Raw genomic sequence first — 21,289 nt, forward strand, 5'->3', positions numbered from 1 at the left:
TACCCAACGCCGTGTTGAGTTGCCCGCCCCGCGACCGTGGCGCGACGAGGTGGGGAGGGGGGGGGGGGGATGAGAAGGGAGGGGGGGGCCGCGTGGCGCGGGGAGGCGGAGTGAGTTCTGCGCCTGCGCAGTGCCTATCCCTTGGGCTGGCGGCGGGGGGGGGGGAGGAGGCGTGTCGCGCCGCGCCTGCGCAGTGCGTCCGCCGGCGGGCTGCGCGCGGCAGGATGGCCGGCTACAGCGTGGAGGAGCGGGCCGCCCCTCACAGCCTGGAGTACCGGCTCTTCTTCAGTGAGTGCACCGCCGCCTCCCTCGTCCCCCTCCTCCTCGTCCCCTTCGTCCCACCGGCACGGGGGCTGCGGGGGCGGGCTCCTCTGGAGGCGATGGGGGAGCCCCCGTGGCCTCAGGTGCGCCCCCACTACCCCCCCCCCCTCACCTGAGGCCTCCCCTCAGGCCGGGCCTGACTCGTGTCCCCCACTTTGCCTTACAGAGGACGCCACCGGGCGCTACATCTCCCCCTTCCACGATATCCCTATCTACGCGGATGCCGGCAAGGTAAGAGGATGGAAAAGCGCCGGCTGCCTTGCGAGGGGCAAGGGCCACCAAGCCAGGTGGCTGAGTATGGCCTCCTTGGCTTGGGGCCGGTGACAGCTGGAGCCCTGGGGTGAGTATTTTGTCAGTGCTCCTCAGGGGGCACGGTCCTCCATGCCTGAAACGCCCGAGGGAGGCTCCCAGTTCCTTACGCTGCTTCTCACTAACTGAAGCATCGCCAGGTCTTGCAAAGAATGGGTGCCCTTTTCTCACAGTCTCAGCCTCAGGTGGAGTGGCACAGGAGAGAAGACTGGATTATCTCATTCCCACATTTGTGTCTGAGACGCAAGTGGTTGCCCTGAACTTGCCCATGAGGTCGCATGAAAGCGTTTTGTGTTAAAAGAAGCCGTTTTCCATGTAGCTAAATACCTACATCTGCTTCTGTGGATGGTATGTGCTTATGCTGCCTGATACTTCAGGCTTGGGTTTTGACTGCAGTAAGGCTGCTTTATGCCTGCAGTGTAATCAGCTGCTGAACAGAAGGTAAAAATGTTAAATTCCTGCTGCAGCGGCTCCTGGGGACCTCTTGCCCCACCGAAAGTGCGGCTGGGGGAACTGCCGCATGCAGTGATGCAGGGCTTTTACATCCTTCCAGCAGCCAGTGCTTAGTCAAATTAGGCTGTTCTGAATCACTGTCTAAAATGCCTCAGCTCTAGGAAACCAAAATGGCTGTGCTTTCGTTTTCACTGAATGGTTTCTCAGGGCTCTCTCTGACTGCGTTCTTTACCTTTGTAGCTTGTTTTTTCTTTTAATGCGTACTAAAAAGCTGTGCAGCTTGAGAAGTGTAGTGGATGAACTGTTCTAATGGGCATGATAAAGAGAGGTGTAATTCGGAGGTAAGAGGGTAGTTACGGGAAAGGAAAATAGCATGTAGAATTGGGAGATGAGCTTTTAAAAAGTATCTGATTGAGCTTTGAGGTGCAGGTGTTGTCGAAACACGCTCTGGGAAGTCTGAGGTGGCTTTTGCCTGCTCAGAAGGGAACAGGCAGATTGTAATCATCAAGGACAGTGGCAAAGTGGTTTCTGTGGCCCACTGGGAAAGCAGTTTTCAAAAGCAGGTGTCCAAAAGGTAACTCGGACAAGGAAAATCCGGATGATATTTAGCTTTGCAGACACTTGCAGAACAAGGGAGGAAAGAGCAGGGGAGTGAGTATAGGGGTGAGGAGGGTTTCCGCAGACTGGTAATGATTAACAAGGGAAACTGGAGTACTGGTGTGCCTTCAGGCACTTAGTGCTGCTTGCCAGAATCTCTGTGCCAAGTCATTAGGAGAAGCAAGTATCACTGAAGGTCACAGTTCCCGAAGTTACACAATAGTGCTGATCACATTAGACCTCTTTCTGTTGCTGGAGTGCCTCTCCACAGAGATTTTACTTGTTACTTAACGGGTTCATTACCAGCTACGGCAGGGAGCCCAACTTAGAGCAAAAGGTTGTCTTGCCTCCGTCTGGGCTCCTTGATCTTTATCCTTAGACTTCTAAGACACTGAGAGGATTGCAGGGTGGTTTTTTTCAGTCTAGGGCTGGGATGCGCTGACCTTATCTTTACCTGTGTGTCTTGGCATTGTGAAGGAATGACCTTGGGCTATTCACTGGGTCTCGTAGACCAAGGCAGATCTGTCGGTTGGACTCTGGGGAAACTGCGACCCTAACAAAGGTGCACCCCCAAGGTGTCTTTCCTTGCCTGCAAAGCTATAAGCACCATACCAGTTCCAGTTGCCTCGTTCCTTTCCTCAAGTTACTTAGAAATAAAAATAGTATAAACCTTTATACTTTTAAATTGCAAATGAGCAGTGACCCCCTGCAATTAAGGGTTTGTAATAAACTTCTGTTAGGGAAGGGTGTGGGCAAAGTCACAGAATCACAGAGTTGTCCAGGTTGGAAGGGACCTTTCAACCACACTCATTGCACAATAGCAGTCTAATTATGGCGCAATACAGGTGCGAGGGATTTTGCAGTGCTAATACTGCTTACCCTGAGGATTAGAAACATTATCAATGTTAGGGAGCAAGGTTTGACTTTTTTGTTAAAAGCCATAATCTCTTCAAACAGAAAACATTACAGTTCAAGCATGAAAAAGCTTATTTTCTTGAAGAGGAAACTCTGGCGCCGAAGTCTCAAGAGCTGTCTCAGCCCAGCTGGAGTCAGCAGGAGATGTTTTCAAGTGTCATCTGTGCACTAGACACTGCAAGATGTGGTTCTACCTTCCACCCCCACATCTTTATCCTTGCACCATGCCACTAACAAGGGCTGCTTTTATAGGAGCATTGGCTTGGAGAAGGGGAGCAGGGGCATCTTTCCCTGCTTCAAGACAGACTACAATATTTGGGAGTGATGTTCTCGGTCATTCAGGATAGTACATAGGTACCCAGGTTATTAAATACATGGCTTACTCCTGTAGTCCTTGTCTCTTCTAAATTGCCAGGGTGGCTCTTGCTGTAGCATTAAGTGTTTTGTGTTTAATAAGTATGCCTAAAACCTCATTTCGTTACATCCAGGGTAGTTTGTATGCAACTGTCTTCAATGCATTTAAACCTACTGTTCTATAACCTGGGTACATGATGGAGATGTTTGTAGGTGGCAACTGGTGGAGAATGGGTGCGGAATTTAAATCTAGGTTTTGCTGGTGGCTTTCATGGGATTCAGCTTTGTATGATGACATGTGAGTGGCTGGACTACGAGACTTCTATCAACTATATCAAAACTGGCACTGTAAAAAGGAAAAAAGTTACGGTTTTCATGCAAACTGGCTGGTTTTCATACTTACTTATACATGTTCCCTAGTTTAAAGGGTGGTCTTGAGATTCCCTCTCATTCACTGATATTTAGTGTGGTCTTGAGAATCCCTGTCATTCACTGATATTTTGCTTTCTTCAGAATGTGTTCAACATGGTTGTGGAAGTACCTCGATGGACAAACGCTAAGATGGAGGTAACTATATTACAGTTCCTAGCAGAAGTGTTTGAGCTGACTAGTCTGTTAGTCTTTGGCTTTGCTGTTTCTCTGCTTCTTACCTCCACATCCTGAATCAGAGTGACCTAACATTGGTGGCTCCATAACTAGCAAGAAAATAGTTTAGCCCCAGTAAATAAGGCCTTTCAAAACCTGCCATGTTACAGGCACCACATCAAGGGAGGTCTCTAGATGTAATTCTAACTTCTCGTGTAAATGCTTGCGTAACGCTAGAGGTCTAGTGCGGAGGCTGAGACTGGCAGAAGTTGGAATAACTTCTCATTCTTCTGTGGCTTCTGATTATGGCATCTTATGGCACTCAGCCCCGTGTGCTTTCTGACATTTGTGACTCTGCTGAAAGCTGTATCCCAGGAGATGGCAATGCAACAGGAAATGGAGTTATCCAATATCTACTGTTGGCTTCAGGGTTAGCTCCTGGTCTCTTGGCTTGTCAGTTAGCAGTCAGCTTCATTAAAAAAAAATAAAAATAATAATTGCTTGGGATTTCTTAGAGTGCAACGTAGAGAGATTTGTGTAACTTTTCTTTCAGATTGCAACAAAGGATCCCTTAAACCCAATTAAGCAAGACGTTAAGAAAGGAAAACTGCGCTACGTAGCGAATGTGTTTCCCCATAAAGGTTATATCTGGAATTATGGTGCTATCCCACAGGTACTGTAACTTGTTTTGGTGGCTCATCCTTTCTGGGAGGGAGGAGGGAGGATGCCTGTGTGTGTTTCTGACCACCACCAAATTAATGAGCAAGGTCAGCTGAGAGTCTGATCTGGAACAGAGCGTTTGCTGCTGCATGTGTAATCTTGCTAATGAAGAGAACCTGTCAAGAAAGCAGGAGTGCTTTTAAGTAGAAATCTCAAGAAATAGTCTTGTAGCTAACACTGTAAACAAGCTGCTAGAAAATTAGAGGATAAGCAGCTGCTATTAGCAGCCAGTACTGGATAAGCAGCCAGTACCAGTGAGGTACTGGCTGTGTCGCTCCTCTCCTTGGCCACTCAGCAGTGGGACAGTAGCTGGCAGGTCCTTGCCTTTTGGATAAGGAAGCTGACACTACACAAGGAAGATGAAGGTTCATAGTGGGCACCTGACAATGCAATGCCCTCAGTTCCTGCCCAGTGAAGCCTAAAGAGCTAAACCTGTACAGGATCTTGGCATATTCCCCCTAGGCTGAATCTTTACAGAAGATGCTTGTTGCAGTGACTTAGCTGATTGTTTTAGATTTTGGAAGTGGGCAGTGAAGATCTGAAGACTGTATCTTTCCTGTTTCTGGCCCTCTGATTGCTCAGGGTCTAAACCACACAGCTGGACTGGATTGACCTGTTGGATGGTAGTAGATGCCCTGTTCTCAGTGTGGGGTCTGAGAAGGCACTCAGGAGTCCAGAGACTGCCTGAGGCAGATGTCCACAGCTGCACTGACGTGCTTTCTGTGACACAGCTGGCAAAGGGGTACCAACAGATGGTGACACCTGGACACATACTCTTAACTGGTTGGTGACTGCTAGATAAAGAGGAACTTTGGGCAAGGCTGTTTGCCTCTGATGTTCTCTAAAGTTTGAGCTTCCTTTAGAGAAACAAATCGTCAATGACAGTTCACGGGGAAACACACTGGATTTTCTAATTCTAGTCTTGATAGCAGTGCGTGTCGCGTGTCTTCTCCAAATGTCTTCTATAGTTTCTGGATGGTGAACTCAAAATAGCTAGTACTTTAACACCAGAAAGTGTGTTTAGATACATTCTTGAAGATAACAAGCGGGCAGCCTGTGTCCTGAGCAATCCTTGTGGATTTCAAGTGGAATCCAAATGGAAGATGCTCCCATCTCTAATGGGACACAGTGGGGTTGGTCTAGGTGATATATCCCAAGAATGACGAGGGCCAGTCAAAGACAATCTATTGGGGAACAACAGGGACAGTTGCACCTCTAGAAACTATTCCCATATAAAGAGAGAATGGAGGAATCTGGGATGCTTTTGTCAAAAACAGAATGGGTGGAGGCAAGGCTTCAAATGCGTTAAATGTTGCTGCAGAGTGAGAATAGATAGCGACTGAATTGTTTTCCCGCTGTTGTGGAGAGGACAAGTAATGGCCTTAACCTGATAATCTTCTCCTCCACTTCATATCCCAGGGAAAACCTTTCCCGTGGGCAGAATGGCAAAGCACCAGGATGGGTGGCCTGAGAATGATTTAGCTGGAGCTGGCCTTGCTTTGGGTGGAGGGATGAGCTGAGCATCTCACGGTCTCTTCCAACCCTTTCGTGATTTAAAGTTTTACAGGATAAAACACTGTGGCTTGTGAAAGAATAACTTCTAGGTCCTGCATGGAGAGTTTCTCCTTGAATTCTCAATGCATGTGCAGCCCCTCTCAAGCTTCCAGAACTAATTTGGAGTTTCTCTAACTGCTGGAAAGGGATGTTCTGCTGTATCAGTCTGTCATGGTTTCTTGGTTTGAGGTGATGTTTTGAAGTTGAGTTGTTTTCTACTCAGATGGATTCCAGAGCTGGTTTCTTTGTAATGAATTACAGCTTATGGAGCCTTCACCTAGTGGTGTTAGTGGACTGAAGACATGTATCTGTCAAGGGTAAGGGACTGAGCTTAAAACTCTTTTGTAGAGAAGCGCGATAGCAATTGTGAAGAGTCCTTTAGCATCACCCAGGTTTCAGTACATATTCTGAATGCCCTGGAATTATATGAGTCGTGTCCTGGCATGCAGAGATTTGGGAAGAGCGTTTCATCTTTTTATATCTGAACAACCTTAGAGGTAGGTGCTCCTTATGATGCAAGTGAGCACAGTGTCCTTTTGCTCCTGATCAGAAGTGTGTGGTTTAAGCAGCTATTATTTTTGGAGGCATTGCTCAAATGCCTTATGGACTCCTGTCTTCCGACTTATCCTCACCGCTTCAGGTGACAGGCGCTAGGATACTGGGTAGCATAGGGTATGGGACTCAGCGTTCTTGTCACTGCTGTAGTGTAACAGTGTGTCTTTAATTGTTTAATTAAAAGGAAACAATACACCCTGTCTGTCTTCCATCTCTTTTAGACTGCTATCTGGAGTTCAGGAAACTTCTGTTAAGAAATGAATAGGGAGAGGAACAGGCAGGCAGCCAAGTCAATGAGTGTTCTTTATAGATGTGAACTTCACCTTTATGCAGCTGTGGAACGGAGGAGGAAGTCTGGAATGTTGTTGAAAAAAGGTTTGTCAGTGGGAGGGAGCAGTTTACTCTTGCTAAGATGAGACCTTTTAACTTGGATTCAAACTGCATTTGCAGGCACTGCGAAATAGCCCAACCACTAGACCTGAAAGCAAGGTGAAGTGGGCCATCATCTGTATCCTCGAGGCAATTGCATGCCTGAAATAAACCTGCTTTTTGTTGCCACTTGAAACCTGAGAGTTCTTATTCCTCTGTGTGGGGTTTATTTGCAGACTTGGGAAGATCCAGGTCACAAAGATGAAAATACTGGCTGCTGTGGAGATAACGATCCAATTGACGTGTGTGAAATTGGAAGCAAGGTAATGCATTCTAAAGGGTAACTGTCTTTTGAAACACGTAATTAATATCTCTGAAGTGAATTAGCCAGTGACATTACTCAGTTCCTACGTCTTCCGCCTTAAGAATGCGATGTTTCCCTCCACTGCCCCTGGAGATTGTTGATGAGATCTTATAGCATGAGCCTTGTGAGACAGGGCTCGTCAACTGCCGATAAGTGACAGCTAATTTTGTGGTACCTGACTACTTGCTGAACTCTCTCAGCTTGCATGATCTCCTGTTGTGTGTTCCTTGGCTGCATCACTACAGACAGCAAGGTCTTTGTCCTTGCAGGTCTGCTCTCGAGGAGAAGTCATCAAAGTGAAGGTGCTGGGCACGCTGGCACTGATTGACGAGGGAGAGACAGACTGGAAGATAATTGCTATCAACGTTGAAGACCCTGAAGCAGGCAACTATAATGGTAGGTAACAGGAGGGAGCAGCAAGCTTAGTACCTCCCTTTCTCCGTTCAGAGCCTGCAGGAAACTTTCAAGTCAGGGCATGGGCTTGCTCCATCTGTGCCACGGTATTCATCACATGTAATACTGGAAGAACAGCAGAATAGGATGTTACCAGTCCTACAGCAAAACATCTCAAAGAAGAAGGTGGCTGCACAGCCTGTGCACTGAGTGGGAGGAAAGGGGGTTGTCCACTAAGTGTCTAATCAAAGCTGTTCAAATGTGTGCGTGCTCCTGGGGAGGATCAGGATATACCGTGAAGATGAAACACTGACTTCCCCCTGCAGCTACCCACTCTGTGTCCTGAGTGTAACCTGTCTGTAGTGTTGCTGAGGCTACTTGAGGAGGGGCAGCTCAGAAAAGCAGGGTAGTAGCTAAGTAACTTTTGTTACTAGATCTGCCTAACAAACCTTTTCTTCATGGCTAGATATCAACGATGTCCGAAGGATGAAACCTGGATACCTGGAAGCTACAGTGGACTGGTTCAGAAGATACAAAGTACCTGATGGAAAGCCAGAAAACCAGTTTGCTTTTAATGGCGAATTTAAAGACAAGGTAGCGCCGCTTTTTTTCATTATTTTGAGTGTGCCTTTGCACACTGCTCAAAACCTGAGCTCGAGGTGCATGAGGACACAAATGAGCGGTCACTGAGAAGAATGGGTTTCTATGGGGCTGCTGATAGCTGCCTTCATTCTTCCTGCTGTTTTTCCAGCCTACTATTCCTCTTGTTTCCAGTCCTGCCCTTGCAGGGGTACTAGGAGAGAAAGCGTAGGGTTATCAATCACCCAGCTGCTGTTGGATACTATCAGTTTTCCTTCTAGATGATGTTCATGTAGGATCACTTCAGGGCTGGGAGTCTCCATGTCAGAACAAGGGTGGAAAACACCAGGTTTATTCATTCCTGCTCTGGAGCAAAGGGTGCTTGGCATCACCCTTTTGCCTCCCTTGCTCACTGGCTTTGTTCCACTGCAGCCTGTTGCAGGTTGACTGCTTGCAAGTTAAAATGCTTCTTCCTTCGGGCATAAAGTGTTCCCTCACGCCCTTATGCCTCTGCCCCTTCTCTGGGTTGGGTCAGAAAACTTACTGCTCTTGAACGGGTGAAATCCTGCTTCTGCACCCTCCCTCCTGGCAGTCCTGGGGTGCTGTGAGTGGGTTAGTGAGGTGACTCAACTCCCAGAGCTCCGGAGTTGGTGCAGAGAAGGAAAGGGTAAGGGGAGCTAAAATGGAAGTGATGTGGGAGTGGACTTGTCCCCTTCGGCTGTAGCACAGCACTAGCTTGGGTGGGCTGGGACATCTCAGGATGGGTGAAACTGGAATCAAGGCCAAGGCGGAAAATAGGGACAAAGAACCCCACACATGTTCCTGCAGTGTTTTATTTGGCTCCGTGTGGTATCAAACCAGGATATTTATTGCTGGTGTTCATGCTAACAAAGAATTGTGTGTGCTTTCTTCATCTGACAGGTTAATGCTTGAGCATATAGTACTTTTTTTTTTTTTTTTTTTTAAGGAAAAAAACCCTGTGATATGCTTGGAAGCAGATTCATTTTTAAACAGTTGCAAAACTAGATTAGGTGCATGTCTCTTCCTGTTGATCTGCACAGCAGTTGGATGATTTGCCTGGGGTGGAAGAGAGCTCACAGATAGGTTGGTATCAACTAGCTACCAAAGACAAACTGAGTGGGAGGAGCAGCAGAGTGGAGGTGCTTTTGTAATATAGCACCGGCCCGAGACTAGAATATCTGCCTTCAGTTTCTTTTGGCTTCAAGCTCGGTGGCCTTGGCGTATCCTCCCATCTTGAAAATAAAACAATTGGTGTTATAAAATCCCCATTGTTCAGCTGTTGTGCACTGTGAAGCTGCTGTTGTTCCTGAAAGGTCCAGTAATGGAAGAGGTCTCTTTGGGTCCCTTCCAGAGTCAAAAACTATCTAAAAATCAGCCTATAAATACTGGTCTCTTGTTCCACGTAACAGGTAGTCTGAAGAAAATGGCCTAGTGCTTACACATAACGTGATTTTTTTGTTTTCAACTTCAGGATTTTGCGGTGAATGTCATCAAAAGCACTCATGAACACTGGAAAGCTTTAATAGCAAAGAAAACTGACGGCGGGGAGATCAACTGGTAGGTTAATGCTTGTGGTACTGTGTGCATTTGTTTCCCTTAAACAAATAACCCTGAAACTTCTCATTTCTGAGTGGTGCCATGCTTTCTGTTAGCTGCTGGCTGTCTCCGCAGGCCTTCCCCTTGGCAGCTGTAACAATAATTCTTAATATTCCATTATTTAATACTCTTGAGGGGGAGAGACTTGGCTTTCGCGTTCTCATGAGTGACCTTTCTCTTCTAGCACAAATCTGACGGTGTCTGACAGCCCGTTCTGCTGTAGTCAAGAGTGTGCAAAAGCTACTGTGGATGCAGTAAGTACAAATCTGAGTGTCCTACCCCCAACATCAGTGTTGGGCAAATCGACACGATTTGTGTAAACTGTTGTCGCTGTGTGAATAGCACATTGTATGCTTAGAAATATTTTGGATGCCTGAACACAGCACCTGTTTCTGATTAACAGGATGAATGTGGAGAAAGCCAGATGTTCTTCCAGAGGCTTCTCCTTGCCCTTAGTCCTCTGGGAGATGGAATCCAAAACAGAGTTTGCATGAAGGGCTAAACTTCTGAACCGTAGCTTGGCTGTCAGCTGTTCAGAGGGTGTTTAAATATTTGGCCTTCCAAGAGCTTCACAGCCCAGGTCACCCTTTGAGAAGAGAAAGCGTAATTTCTGAAAACATTGCAGTCAGGGACCTTGCATCCTTTGCAATGAAAAGCTTGAAGTTCCCGGTGTAGTAGCCCTACAGTTTCCTGACATAACTGCATTTCCCTAGGTTTGTGAAATAGTGCTGTCAGCAACTTGAAAGGGGTTAGAGGAATGTGACACAAAAATCAAAAGGCAAATGTTGCCTCAGAGCATGGAAACGTGACTGGAAACCAGAGTCTGTCCATAGCCTTCTGTCATCATCTTGGTTTTAGAATCATAAAATCGTAGAATGGTTAAGAGTTGGAAGGGACCTTAAAGATCATCAAGTTCCAACCCCCCTGCCGTGGGCAGGGACACCTCCCACTAGAGCAGGTTGCTCAAAGCCCCATCCAGCCTGGCCTTGAACCCCTCCAGGAATGGGGCAGCCACAGCTTCTCTGGGCAACCTGTTCCAGTGTCTCACCACCCTCGTAGTAATAATTTCTTTCTGGTATCTAATCTAAATCACCCGTCTTGCAATTTAAAACCATTACCCCTCATCCTATCACTCCACTCCCTGAGAAAGAGTCCCTCCCCATCTCTCCTGTAGCCCCTTCAGGTACTGGAAGGGGCTCTAAGGTCTCCCCGGAGCCTTCTCTTCTCCAGACTGAACATCCCCAGCTCTCTCAGCCTGTCTTCATAGCAGAGGTGCTCCAGCCCTCTGACCATTTTCGTGGCCCTCCGCTGGACCTATTCCAACAGGTCCATGTCATTCCTGTGCTGAGGACTCCAGAGCTGGAAGCAGTACTCCAGGTGGGGTCTCACCAGAGCAGAGTTTTAAAAGCGCTTGTATCCTCTGGTGGTATCCGAATTACTTTATGAGTCTACGAAAGCGTAACCCTTGGGGAGCCTATGTCACCAGTTAGGGACCCTTGTCTATCTTTGGTCACTGGACATCGCGTAAAAGCTCTTCAGAGAAGTTTTTCAGGAGTCCTTTGTACTTCCTTTCCCCCATTCCATTGTGGGTTTAAAAAAAAAAAAAAAACAGGCTGCCTGCAACTGTGTAGACACTGGAGCGGCCACTGCTTGTGGTGAGAAGCAGATGGCACTGCAGGCTCTGCTTAGAGCAGAGAACCCCCGGCATGTAGGGCATGTATGGAATGAGGAGGCTGCGGCGATGACAGGACTCAACACCGCACGTGAGCTCGTTTATTCCCTCGCAGCTGACCAGCGCTGGCTGCCACAGACCAGCTTACGCTGCTTAGATATTAAACTGCCCACGGTAAAGGCTTGTGCAGCTCTAAGTGACATCTAGAGAGCTTCAGGCGTGAGGTTGACCTCCCTCGGCAGCTGCTCTTTGCTAATACCCTTCTCCTTTCAGGCACCGCCATGTAAAGCCGCCAACCCGATCCCGCCTGAAGGTGAGTCTCACAACCCACGTCTGTGTTCCAATGCGGAGCAGAGGCTTCGTCGAAGGAATTATCAGTAGGAAAAAGAGGGTCTTAACCGATAGCTGGGTTATGGCCCTAGCGGAAGGAGAAATGAAGGGCCTTGTTGGACCCAGCCGGTGTCAGGGAGGCTGTTTAATTCCTGGATAACTTTTCTTGTTGACTTACTTCCTCGTTTGGGTACGAGGCAGGTAAATGAGTGGTGAGTAGGAGACCCGAGGTGCCATAGTTTGTCCCCAGAGGAGATTTGGTTTATAGCAGGCCCTGAAAGAGCAGCACTGCAGAGGCCTGGAGCAGTGCCGTGATGGCAGGAGAGCAGCTTTAGTTCCAGAAAAGGGGTTTCATCAGTATCCTCAGCGCGGGCGAGCCAAGGAAGGGACTTACTCCCTAGGGGATGCAACTCTGTAAGAAGACCACAGGCCGTGGGGTGAATCCTCGCTTGGTTTTAACCCTTTCCTTCGGCGCAAGGTGGCCATGGGCGCCTCGCACGTGACACCTGGGTGTTGCTGTAGCAGGGACAAGACCTTAGGGCAAGCGGGAGCGTGGAGAGCCCACAGCAGTGTGGCAAAAAGAGGGGCGCCGGGCTCTCCTTCCCGACCTCCTCACGGGTAGTAAAGAAATGGCCCTCTCCCGTGCGGAGGGGGGAGTTTGAGGTGAAAGGACTTCACGTCCCTGAGTCAACTGAGCCAGAGGAAAGCTGAGCCATGCTGTCCTGGCCTAAACAGAGTCGTGTAGGCTGAGAGAAACAAATAACAGCTCAACAGGGCTGCCCAAAGAACCCCTTGGGTGCACGGTGCCCTCGGTGAGAGGAGCGGGAGGAACCCCTGGAGGTGACACATGTGCGGTGACAATTAATAAGCGGGTGGCTAACGGAGGACTAACCCCCTCAATTGTTTTGTTTTTTGGTTTGTTTGGGTTTTTTTTTTGGTTTGGGGTTTTTTTTATTTCTTTTTTCTACCCTGCACAGTTGACAAGTGGTTCTACTACCAGAAGAACTAAGGCCCGAGGATGGGTGGGGAGACGGCCCTGTCCTTCCCACCGAGGAGAAAAAAAACAGCTTCGGTGGCGGCAAGAGGACCTGGCCTGCAACTTCGCCCATTAGAATGACCTGTCCCCTGCCTCGGGGTCTTGTGGAGGCTAGAAGACATTAATTTATAAAACCCCAGCCCCCCCACCCCACCCCGCGCCCGCGTGGTCGTAGGGTGCGATCTCTCACCTGGTACGTGTATGGATGCTAGAAATAAATAAAACTACTGAAACCCGGCGCTGCGGGGCTCCTTCCTTTGCCGCCCCGCAGCTGAGGGGTGTAGAGCGGCCCTTGGAGGGGTTTGTGCTGGGGAGGGAGGATGTAGCGGGTGACGGTGGGGGCTGTAGCCGTTTGCCACCGGGAGGGGGCCGGCCTCGAACCGGCGATCTTCCGGAGGGGGGGGCGATGACGTCAGACGCAAGGCCCCACGTGAGGAGCCAGCGCGGCGGAGCGGAAGTGGGCGGGGCGCCCGCTGAGGGCCTGGGGGAGAGGCGACGTATTTCCGGCGGGGAGCTGGCGGCGGCCGAGAAGGGGAGTCGGTGTCGCGGCGGCCCGGGGACGGCCGGGGGTGAGCGGCGGGGGGCGGCCGGACACCGCGTGGGGGGAGACGAGAGGGGCGGCGGGGAGCGGGTCGGGCTCGGGGAGGCGGCGTGGGGTGACACGCAGGCAGGGCGGGGGTGGGGCGGGGGCTAGGCCGCACCGCCCGCCCTTGAGGCCGCCGGGGCCCGGCCTCCCCTCACCGTGAAGCGGGGCCTGGTCCTGAGTGGCAGCGTCCCGCGGCGGGGGGGGGGGGGGAGGGTGGACAGGCGACCGGTTGTCACCCAGCGCCTTTAACTCCGGTGGGTTTTGTCCCTGCAGGCGAGTAAAATCCTCAGCGATGTCTTTCATTTTCGAATGGATCTACAACGGCTTCAGCAGCGTGCTGCAGTTCCTCGGTAATGCCGCCTTACCTTAGCTTCCCGACCAGCCCCACTCGGGCTGCGGCAGCTGCCCTCGGGTCGGTTTGGCTCGTGCCGGTTGCCAAAATCCTCTCGAAGTTAGCAATTTAAAGCGCCTCTCTTTTGGAGCGCACAATGGCTCTGTCTAGGATAAAGTTTTAGCCAGAAAGCTGCAAGCCAATAAAGGCTTTTTTATAGCAGGGGGGAGAAACTTTGAGAGTATTTTGGAGGTGTTTGGCTCCCCCTCGGTCTCTCTCTCGCTGTTTGAGAAGCAGGAGAGCAGCTGGGCTGATGCCAAGGGCCCGTTGAGCCCAGCAGCTGTGCTGCCCAGTCAGGGAAGAAACCTCTCCCTCCTCCTTCTCCTGCTCCTGGTATCCAGGCTCACCAGCTCCGCCAGAGTTTGCCCTTGGTTCTCACTGCTGCAGCTGGCTGGCTTGTTTCTCCTCAAATTATCACTTCCTGCACCAAGCTACCCAGCGTGACCTGCCTGGGGGAGCTGATGACTAACGCCCCCAGTGCCATCCGGGTTGAAGGCTCTTTGCGGAGGTGGTGGCGGCCAAAACACTGCCCAGTCTTGGGTGACCTGCGCAGCTGGGCTGGCTGCCTTACTGTGGCACGAGCAGCCCTGTTCTGGAGGGATGGGTGGTGGCCAAGCACCTCCTGCCAGAGTCCTGAATTCCAGCGGAGGTCCTTGCTGGAGGACGGGGTGCTCTCTCTGTCCGGAGCGCCATGTGGGAGTAGGGAGGGGTGAGAAAAAGTCCTGTTGGAAACCCGAGGGAACTTGCCTATGGTAGATGCACACCTGGAAATGGGAAAAAAAAATCAGCTTATCTAAAGAAAATGATGTGTTGTTTCATGCTTTGTGCTTTTTCTTCAACTGCTGGCTGCTATCTTTCATGAGTTGGTTCAATTTCACATTTAAATACCCCTTCGGGGCAACAGATGGATCCGTAACCCATGGCACATAAGTAAAACTGTGCAGCACGCTCTTCTGAGAGGATGTATCTTTCTAAGAAAATGTTATTCTTAGAAATACAAGCTTAGAAAACGCCCGGTGTGGACATGACCAGTTCGAGCTGTATGGTTGGTTTTTTTTCCCCTGCTGTTGTGTGTCCGTGCTGGAAGTACTGGAGAGGGGCAAGTTTCTTCTCCCACGCCGAGATCAGCTGGAGTTTTTCTTGCTTGTTTGTTTCCTTCCAGGTCTGTACAAGAAATCTGGAAAACTTGTGTTCCTGGGCTTGGATAACGCAGGCAAAACCACTCTGCTGCACATGCTCAAAGACGACAGGCTGGGTCAGCATGTCCCGACGCTACATCCCAGTAAGTCTGCCAGCGACGGAGCCCCGCCTGCCCCACCGTGTGGCTTTTCCTCTGTAATTTTGGGGGCACGATGTCAAAAGATGTCCTCGGTGATAGTTCGGCATTGGGGCAATGGGCATTTAAGGGTCTTAAGCTACACCTGGCGATGCAGTTGCGCGTTGGTTGTCCCAGCTGAAGTGGGTTTGCGTTTTCCTCTCAGATATAAAATAGAGAGCCCGAGAGCTGGCGTGCTTCAATTAACACGACCTGCCTCTCTTGGGGAGTCAGTGGGTTTCTAATGACAAGTGTCATAATTGCAAATTATTAAGATTGTGCATAAGTGGGAAGGTAGGAGAAATTCTTTTCTCCCGCTCATGATTTTGTGAAACGACTCCATTTCAGTGGCAGAATTCTACAGGAAATTGAGGGAATCTGTGAATTCTACAGAATATCTTACGTGCGGAGCGTGTGTGATGTTAAACAAGCGCCCCAAGAAATTCTGTTCGTGACAGCTTCTTTATTTTCCTGCCACACAGCCTGTGTTTTTACTTTTCAGCATCAGAGGAGCTGACGATTGCTGGAATGACCTTCACGACTTTTGATCTGGGTGGACATGAACAAGGTAAAAGTGACGTTGCTGAGCGGGAGACACCAAATGAGGTTATTTTTCTGATTTCTGTGATGTCTTAAGAAAAATCTACCAAAAAGTGATGCTGAAAAGCGATAGTGATGAGGGGTACCTGATTATTTCTGGCCTGAGATTATTTGTGGAGCTATATGTGGAAATAACCTCCTGGGCTCCAGGGTACCAGTTGTTTCAGTGGTTCGATACTTCTGCTTAATTCTGGCAGTTTGGGGAAAAAAATGCGGCCAGTTCATGCTTTGCTGCCTGAAATGTTTTTAGCCGTGGAAGACTTGAATGTAATAATGGCTGGATTTTTATTTTTAGAATTTCTAGAAGTTCTAAGAAATGTTTTTCTGCCTTTTTTTTTTTTTTTTAAATACACACAGATATTGGAAGAAAAATACCCTGGCTGAAAAGGCAGCTGTGGTTAATTATGAACGCAGAGATCCAGGCCCTTCGCTGGAGGGTCTTACACTGCCTCGAGGAAATCTTAACAAAGAGGGTGGCTCCTTTTTGGGTGTAGTTTTCCCGTCGCTCCAGGTAGCGTTTTCACGGGAGCGGTGTTTGTCACTTCTGTATTCCAGCTCGCCGGGTCTGGAAGAACTACCTGCCGGCCATCAACGGGATCGTCTTCCTGGTGGACTGCGCAGACCACTCGCGGCTTATGGAATCCAAAGTTGAGCTTAATGTAAACTTTCTTCCTGTTTTTTCCTTCCCCAACACCCCTGAGTAGCTAAACCAGAAAGAATATTCTTTTGGGGGCTGGAACTTGGGCACAGCGCATTTTTAGAGTCTTGTGCTTTGGATTTGTACTTCCAGTGCACCTTTTACACCAGCGATGCGGCATCCAAAGTGCACGTTAGTTTATGCAGGGACCAGATGAGTATGGATTTATAAGTATAAAGCTCTTTATAAGCTGGAGAAGCCTGGAATACTGTGTCCAGCTTTGAAGTCCTCAGCACAAGAAGGACATGGACCTGTTTGAGCAGGTCCGGAGAAGGCCATAAAGATGCTGCAAGGGCTGGAGCCCCTCTGCTGTGAGGACAGGCTGAAAGAGTTGGGATTGTTCAGCCTGGAGAAGAGAAGGCTCCGGGGAGACCTTATAATGGCCTTCCAGTACCTGAAGGGGGCTACAGGAGAGATGGGGGGGGACTCTTTACAAGGGCATGTAGTGATAGGACGAGGGGGAACGGTTTTAAACTGAAAGAGGGTAGATTTAGATGAGATATCAGGAAGAAATTCTTTGCTGTGAGGGTGGTGAGACCTTGGCCAAGGTTGCCCAGAGAAGCTGTGGCTGCCCCATCCCTGGAGGGGTTCAAGGCCAGGCTGGATGGGGCTTTAAGCAACCTGGTCTGGTGGGAGGTGTCCCTGCCCATGGCAGGGGGTTGGAACTTGATGATCTTGAAGGTCCCTTCCAACCCAAACCATTCTATGATTCTATAAGCTGGGGTGCTCTTACTGTGGGTTGACCATGGGATCTTGAGCAGCCTCTTGAAGAAGTTTTTTAATGGCCCGTGGGTTTAAATAGGACCTGCTTCTGAGAAACCTTTCCAGAGAGACTCCTCTTCTGCAGCAGTATTGTAGTGCCAAAAATTAGTCCTTGTTGGTCACAGAGCTGAAACCAAAGAGTTTGTGACTTCAAATTGTGACTGTTTATTCTGCCTCTCCTTAACCCCTCTGTCTTGCCTGCAGGCCCTAATGACAGACGAAACAATATCCAACGTGCCAATCCTTATCTTGGGTAACAAAATCGACAGACCGGAGGCCATCAGCGAGGAGAAACTGCGGGAGATCTTTGGGCTCTACGGACAGACCACGGGAAAGGTAGGGAGGCGTCCAACTGTTGGATTGAGCGCACGCGAGGGAGGGCTTGCGCCTTTCCATGCAGAGTGAGGCTCCGTCTGGAAACTCAGCTGTTAACTGGGAATTTTATCCAGGATATTGACCAAGCTGAATCTTTAATAATTAATAATAATAATAATGACGCCCTTTGGGCAAGTTTTGAGGCTGTCAGGATTGTGCAAAACATCTTCCTCAGTTGGGGAATCGGGTGTTGAGCTGGTGGTTTAATACGTTGTCTGGCTCTTCTGGCTTCACGACTCTGAATTTCCGTCCAGTTACGCCTCGAATAATTTTTGCAGTGTTTAAAAAGGTTACAGTTAGGATTGATCGGGGGGAGAGTAAGTAAAACACTGCTGCTCTTGGCCCTCGCCTACCCAGGCGGTGATGATTGCTTTGGGTGCCACAGGTACATCAGTCGGTGCCTGGAAAATGCTGTGCTTTGGCGTTTCCAGCGCCTGTTTTCCCCCACGGCTGACTCCGAGGGTCCCGTGCCCTGGAGAGGACCCTCCAGGGAGGGGGATTCTCTCCAGGGCGGGGGTGACTCTGAGGGCAGCAGGGCGACAGGAGGCCACGAAGATGATCAGAGGGCTGGAGCACCTCTGCTATGAAGACAGGCTGAGAGAGTTGGGGTTGTTCAGCCTGGAGAACAGAAAGCTCTGGGGAGACCTTATAATGGCCTTCCAGTACCTGAAAGGGCTACAGGAAAGATGGGGGGTGAATCCGTCAGGGAGTGGAGCCATGGGATGAGGGGGAACAGTTTTAAACTGAAAGAGGGGAGATTTAGATTAGATACCAGGTATACATTTTTCATTCTGAGGGTGGTGAGACCCTGGCCCAGGTTGCCCGGAGAAGCTGTGGCTGCCCCATCCCTGGAGGGGTTCAAGGCCAGGCTGGATGGGGCTTTGAGCAACCTGGTCTGGTGGGAGGTGTCCCTGCCCGTGGTCGCTTCCAACCCGAACCATTCCATGACTCTGGCCTCCCTTTGGATTTTCCCTAGGGAAACGTGCCACTGAAAGACCTGAACGCGCGGCCCATGGAGGTGTTCATGTGCAGCGTGCTGAAGAGGCAAGGCTACGGCGAGGGTTTCCGCTGGCTGTCGCAGTACATCGACTGACGCTCGGACGGACGTCAAGACGGGTTTCACTCCTCTGGACTCGATCCTCTTCCTGGCTCCCGACGGGACTTTTCTCTTGGGATGCGGGGAAGGTTTTTCCCCCACCGCGTCCTGGCCTTTTGACCAAGAGACTCCTGGTTTGCGGCTGCCCCGCGGCACAGTGGTGACACCGACTCTTTTCCGTGTGGCGGGGAGAGGCAGCAGCCAGTCCGTCGTCCCTTTTCCCCCTTGGGTGACAAACGGGGGCTGGTGCGACGGGGGGAGCGACACTCTGCACGCCGCGCTGCAACGGCTGAAAAAGAGAGCACGTCTCACCACTGTGGTTAATTGACTTAAAAAAAAAAAAAAAAAAAGAAGAAGAAGAAAAAGAAGAAAAAAACAATTATATTTTTTAAAGGAAGTGTTAATGTAAGCAGCGTCCCTTCTAACTTTTTAGTTTAACGTTCACCTTGTTTAGTCCAGAGTCTGGTTAGGGTTTTTTGGTTTTTGGTTGGTTTTTTTTTTTGTTGTCCTTTTTTTTTTTTTTTTTTAAATATATTTAATGATATTTAGATAATTTCACAGGTTGCTGAACCCAGGTATCACGATGTGCGCAGTCCTCAATAAACGTAGCGTTTGGGCTTAACTGCGGGGTGGTTGTGCTGCGTGACGTCACCCTGACCCCGATGAAGTTCAACAAGGGCAAGTGTAGGGTGCTGCTCCTGGGGAGGAAGAACCCCCTGCACCAGGACAGGTTGGGGGGTGACCTGCTGGAGAGCAGCTCTGAGGAGAAAGACCTGGGAGTCCTGGTGGACAACAGGATGCCCATGAGCCAGCAATGTGCCCTTGTGGCCAAGAAGGCCAATGGCATCCTGGGGTGCATCAGGAAGAGTGTGACCAGCAGGTGGAGGGAGGTTCATCCTCCCCCTCTGCTCTGCCCTGGGGAGGCCCCATCTGGAGCACTGGGTCCAGTTCTGGGCTCCCCAGTTCAAGAAGGACAGGGAACTGCTGGAGAGGGGACAGCAGAGGGCTACAAAGATGATGAGGGGCCTGGAGCATCTCTCTTATGAGGAAAGGCTGAGGGACTTGGGTCTTTTTTAGTCTGGAGAAGAGAAGACTGAGGGGGGATCTGATCAACGCCTATAAATACTTAAAGGGTGGGTGTCAGGAGGATGGGGCCGGTCTTTTTTCAGTGGTGCCCAGGGACAGGACAAGAGGAAATGGGCACAAACTTGAACATAAGAAGTTCCACCTAAACATGAAGAGGAACTTCTTCACTTTGAGGGTGGCAGAGCCCTGGAAGAGGCTGCCCAGAGAGGTGGTGGAGTCTCCATCTCTGGAGACATTCCAAACCCGCCTGGACACATTCCTGTGGGACCTGCTCTGGTAGGAGGTTGGACTGGGTGATCTCCAGAGGTCCCTTCCAGCCCCATAGCATTCTGTGATCCTGTGACCCAGGACGGTTCCTGTTCCTCTGCTCACGGGGATTCGCGGAGGATGGATCCGTTGGGATTGGGGCCGCCGGTGGGACGGGGACGGGGTGTTCCCCTGTCTCCTCTCGCCAAGAAGCCTCTTGGTCGTTAAATGATTTAAACCCGTTTCCTTTAATTTGGGGGGGGGGAGGAGGGGGGTGCATTTCGCTGTTTTAGCTGAAGTTCTCCCCCGCGGCCGCCAATAGAGCGCTGGGGGCGCTCCCTCTGGCCGCCAGGGGGCGCTGCGACCTGGGGGGGGGGTGCCACGTTGCCGGCCCCGCCCCTCGCCCGCCCCGCCCCGCCGCGGCAGCCAATGGGCGCGAGGGGCGGGGCGGCGCTGCCTGCGCTGGCCTGGCGCGCCCTCAGGCCGCCATGGCGGCGGCGGCGGCGGGAGAGGCGGAGGAGGCGGCGGCGGTCTGCTGCGCCCTCAGCCTCTCCCAACCCCCCGGCTCCCCCGCCGAGCCCCGCAGCTGCAGCGGGGTGATCCTCAGCCGCCGGCCCGCCCTGGTGCTCTGCCACGCCGCCGTATTCGCACCTTTCCTGCGGGACGGACCCGCTGCCTGGGGCCGGACCCGAGGCCTGCAGCCCGACTCCCTCAAGCCCGGCCTGCGCCTCCTGGTCCTCCACCGCCAGGCTGGCGGCTTGCGGCAGCTGGAGGCCCGGCTGCTGGGCCTGGTGCCCTGCCGCCCCTTCCAGCAGGCGCTGGCCCGGGCCTTTGGCCCAGGCGAGCGATGGCGCTTCGGCGGGGAGGCGTCGGGGGACGAGGGGCAGGCCCTGCACTGGTTCGCCTGGCTGCGGGTGCCCGGCCTCGACACCCCCGAGGGCCGCTGGACGGCCCGGGTGGGCGCCAGCTGCCTGCGGAAGGGCGAGGGGCTGGTGGCCTGCGGGTCCCCCTTCGGAGCCCTCTGCCCCGACCTCTTCCTCAACACCCTGAGCAGAGGGGTGGTGAGCAACCTGGCCGGCGAGGAGAACGCCCTGCTCCTCACCGACGCGCGCTGCCTGCCGGGCACCGAGGGCGGCGGGGCCTTCCTGCCCTCGCCCTCTGGGCCACGCTTGGTGGCCGTCATCGCCGCCTCCTTCTGCTGGAAGGGGGCCGAGTGGGTCGGGCTCACCCTCCTCTGCTCCCTGGCCGCCATCCTGCAGAGCAGCGCCAGCCTCCTGGAGGAGGTCGGGGTGGTGGTGCCGCCTGTGCCGGGGGGTTTGGCCGCCGTGCGGGCGGGAAGCGGGCAGGACCCCCTGGGCTGGGTGGCGCTGGTGGAGTGTGGGGCGGCTTGGGGCTCGGGGGTGCTGCTGGCC

The 21,289-nt window shown here is 51.4% G+C and overlaps 3 protein-coding genes across 4 annotated transcripts; all 3 read left to right on the top strand.

The window, feature by feature from the left end:
• Positions 1 to 183: 183 nt before the first annotated feature.
• Positions 184 to 13,013, top strand: PPA1 (inorganic pyrophosphatase 1). Of its 2 annotated transcripts, XM_074155174.1 has the most exons (12): positions 208 to 288; positions 488 to 552; positions 3,463 to 3,516; positions 4,088 to 4,207; positions 6,969 to 7,055; positions 7,366 to 7,492; positions 7,956 to 8,083; positions 9,561 to 9,646; positions 9,870 to 9,939; positions 11,454 to 11,456; positions 11,631 to 11,670; positions 12,665 to 12,962. In XM_074155174.1, the coding sequence occupies exons 1-12, from the start codon at positions 225 to 227 to the stop codon at positions 12,694 to 12,696; spliced, it is 876 nt and encodes a 291-aa protein (XP_074011275.1). In that variant the 5' UTR covers positions 208 to 224; the 3' UTR covers positions 12,697 to 12,962. The 2 variants fall into 2 exon arrangements, with proteins under 2 accessions (XP_074011276.1, XP_074011275.1); XM_074155175.1 differs by lacking the exon at positions 11,454 to 11,456 and having other exon boundaries at positions 184 to 288; positions 12,665 to 13,013.
• A 173-nt stretch (positions 13,014 to 13,186) lies between these two features.
• Positions 13,187 to 19,165, top strand: SAR1A (secretion associated Ras related GTPase 1A). The gene is made up of 7 exons (XM_074155176.1): positions 13,187 to 13,292; positions 13,583 to 13,659; positions 14,863 to 14,982; positions 15,518 to 15,583; positions 16,171 to 16,274; positions 17,279 to 17,410; positions 18,426 to 19,165. The coding sequence occupies exons 2-7, from the start codon at positions 13,602 to 13,604 to the stop codon at positions 18,540 to 18,542; spliced, it is 597 nt and encodes a 198-aa protein (XP_074011277.1). The 5' UTR covers positions 13,187 to 13,292; positions 13,583 to 13,601; the 3' UTR covers positions 18,543 to 19,165.
• A 1,200-nt stretch (positions 19,166 to 20,365) lies between these two features.
• On the top strand, positions 20,366 to 21,289 carry TYSND1 (trypsin like peroxisomal matrix peptidase 1; the record flags this gene model as incomplete). Its single annotated transcript, XM_074154970.1, has 1 exon — positions 20,366 to 21,289. A coding segment is annotated over exon 1 (924 nt), but the record flags the coding sequence as incomplete, so codon positions are not given.

The sequence above is a fragment of the Numenius arquata genome, chromosome 10 (assembly GCF_964106895.1).
Source record: "Numenius arquata chromosome 10, bNumArq3.hap1.1, whole genome shotgun sequence".
Lineage (NCBI taxonomy): Eukaryota > Metazoa > Chordata > Aves > Charadriiformes > Scolopacidae > Numenius > Numenius arquata.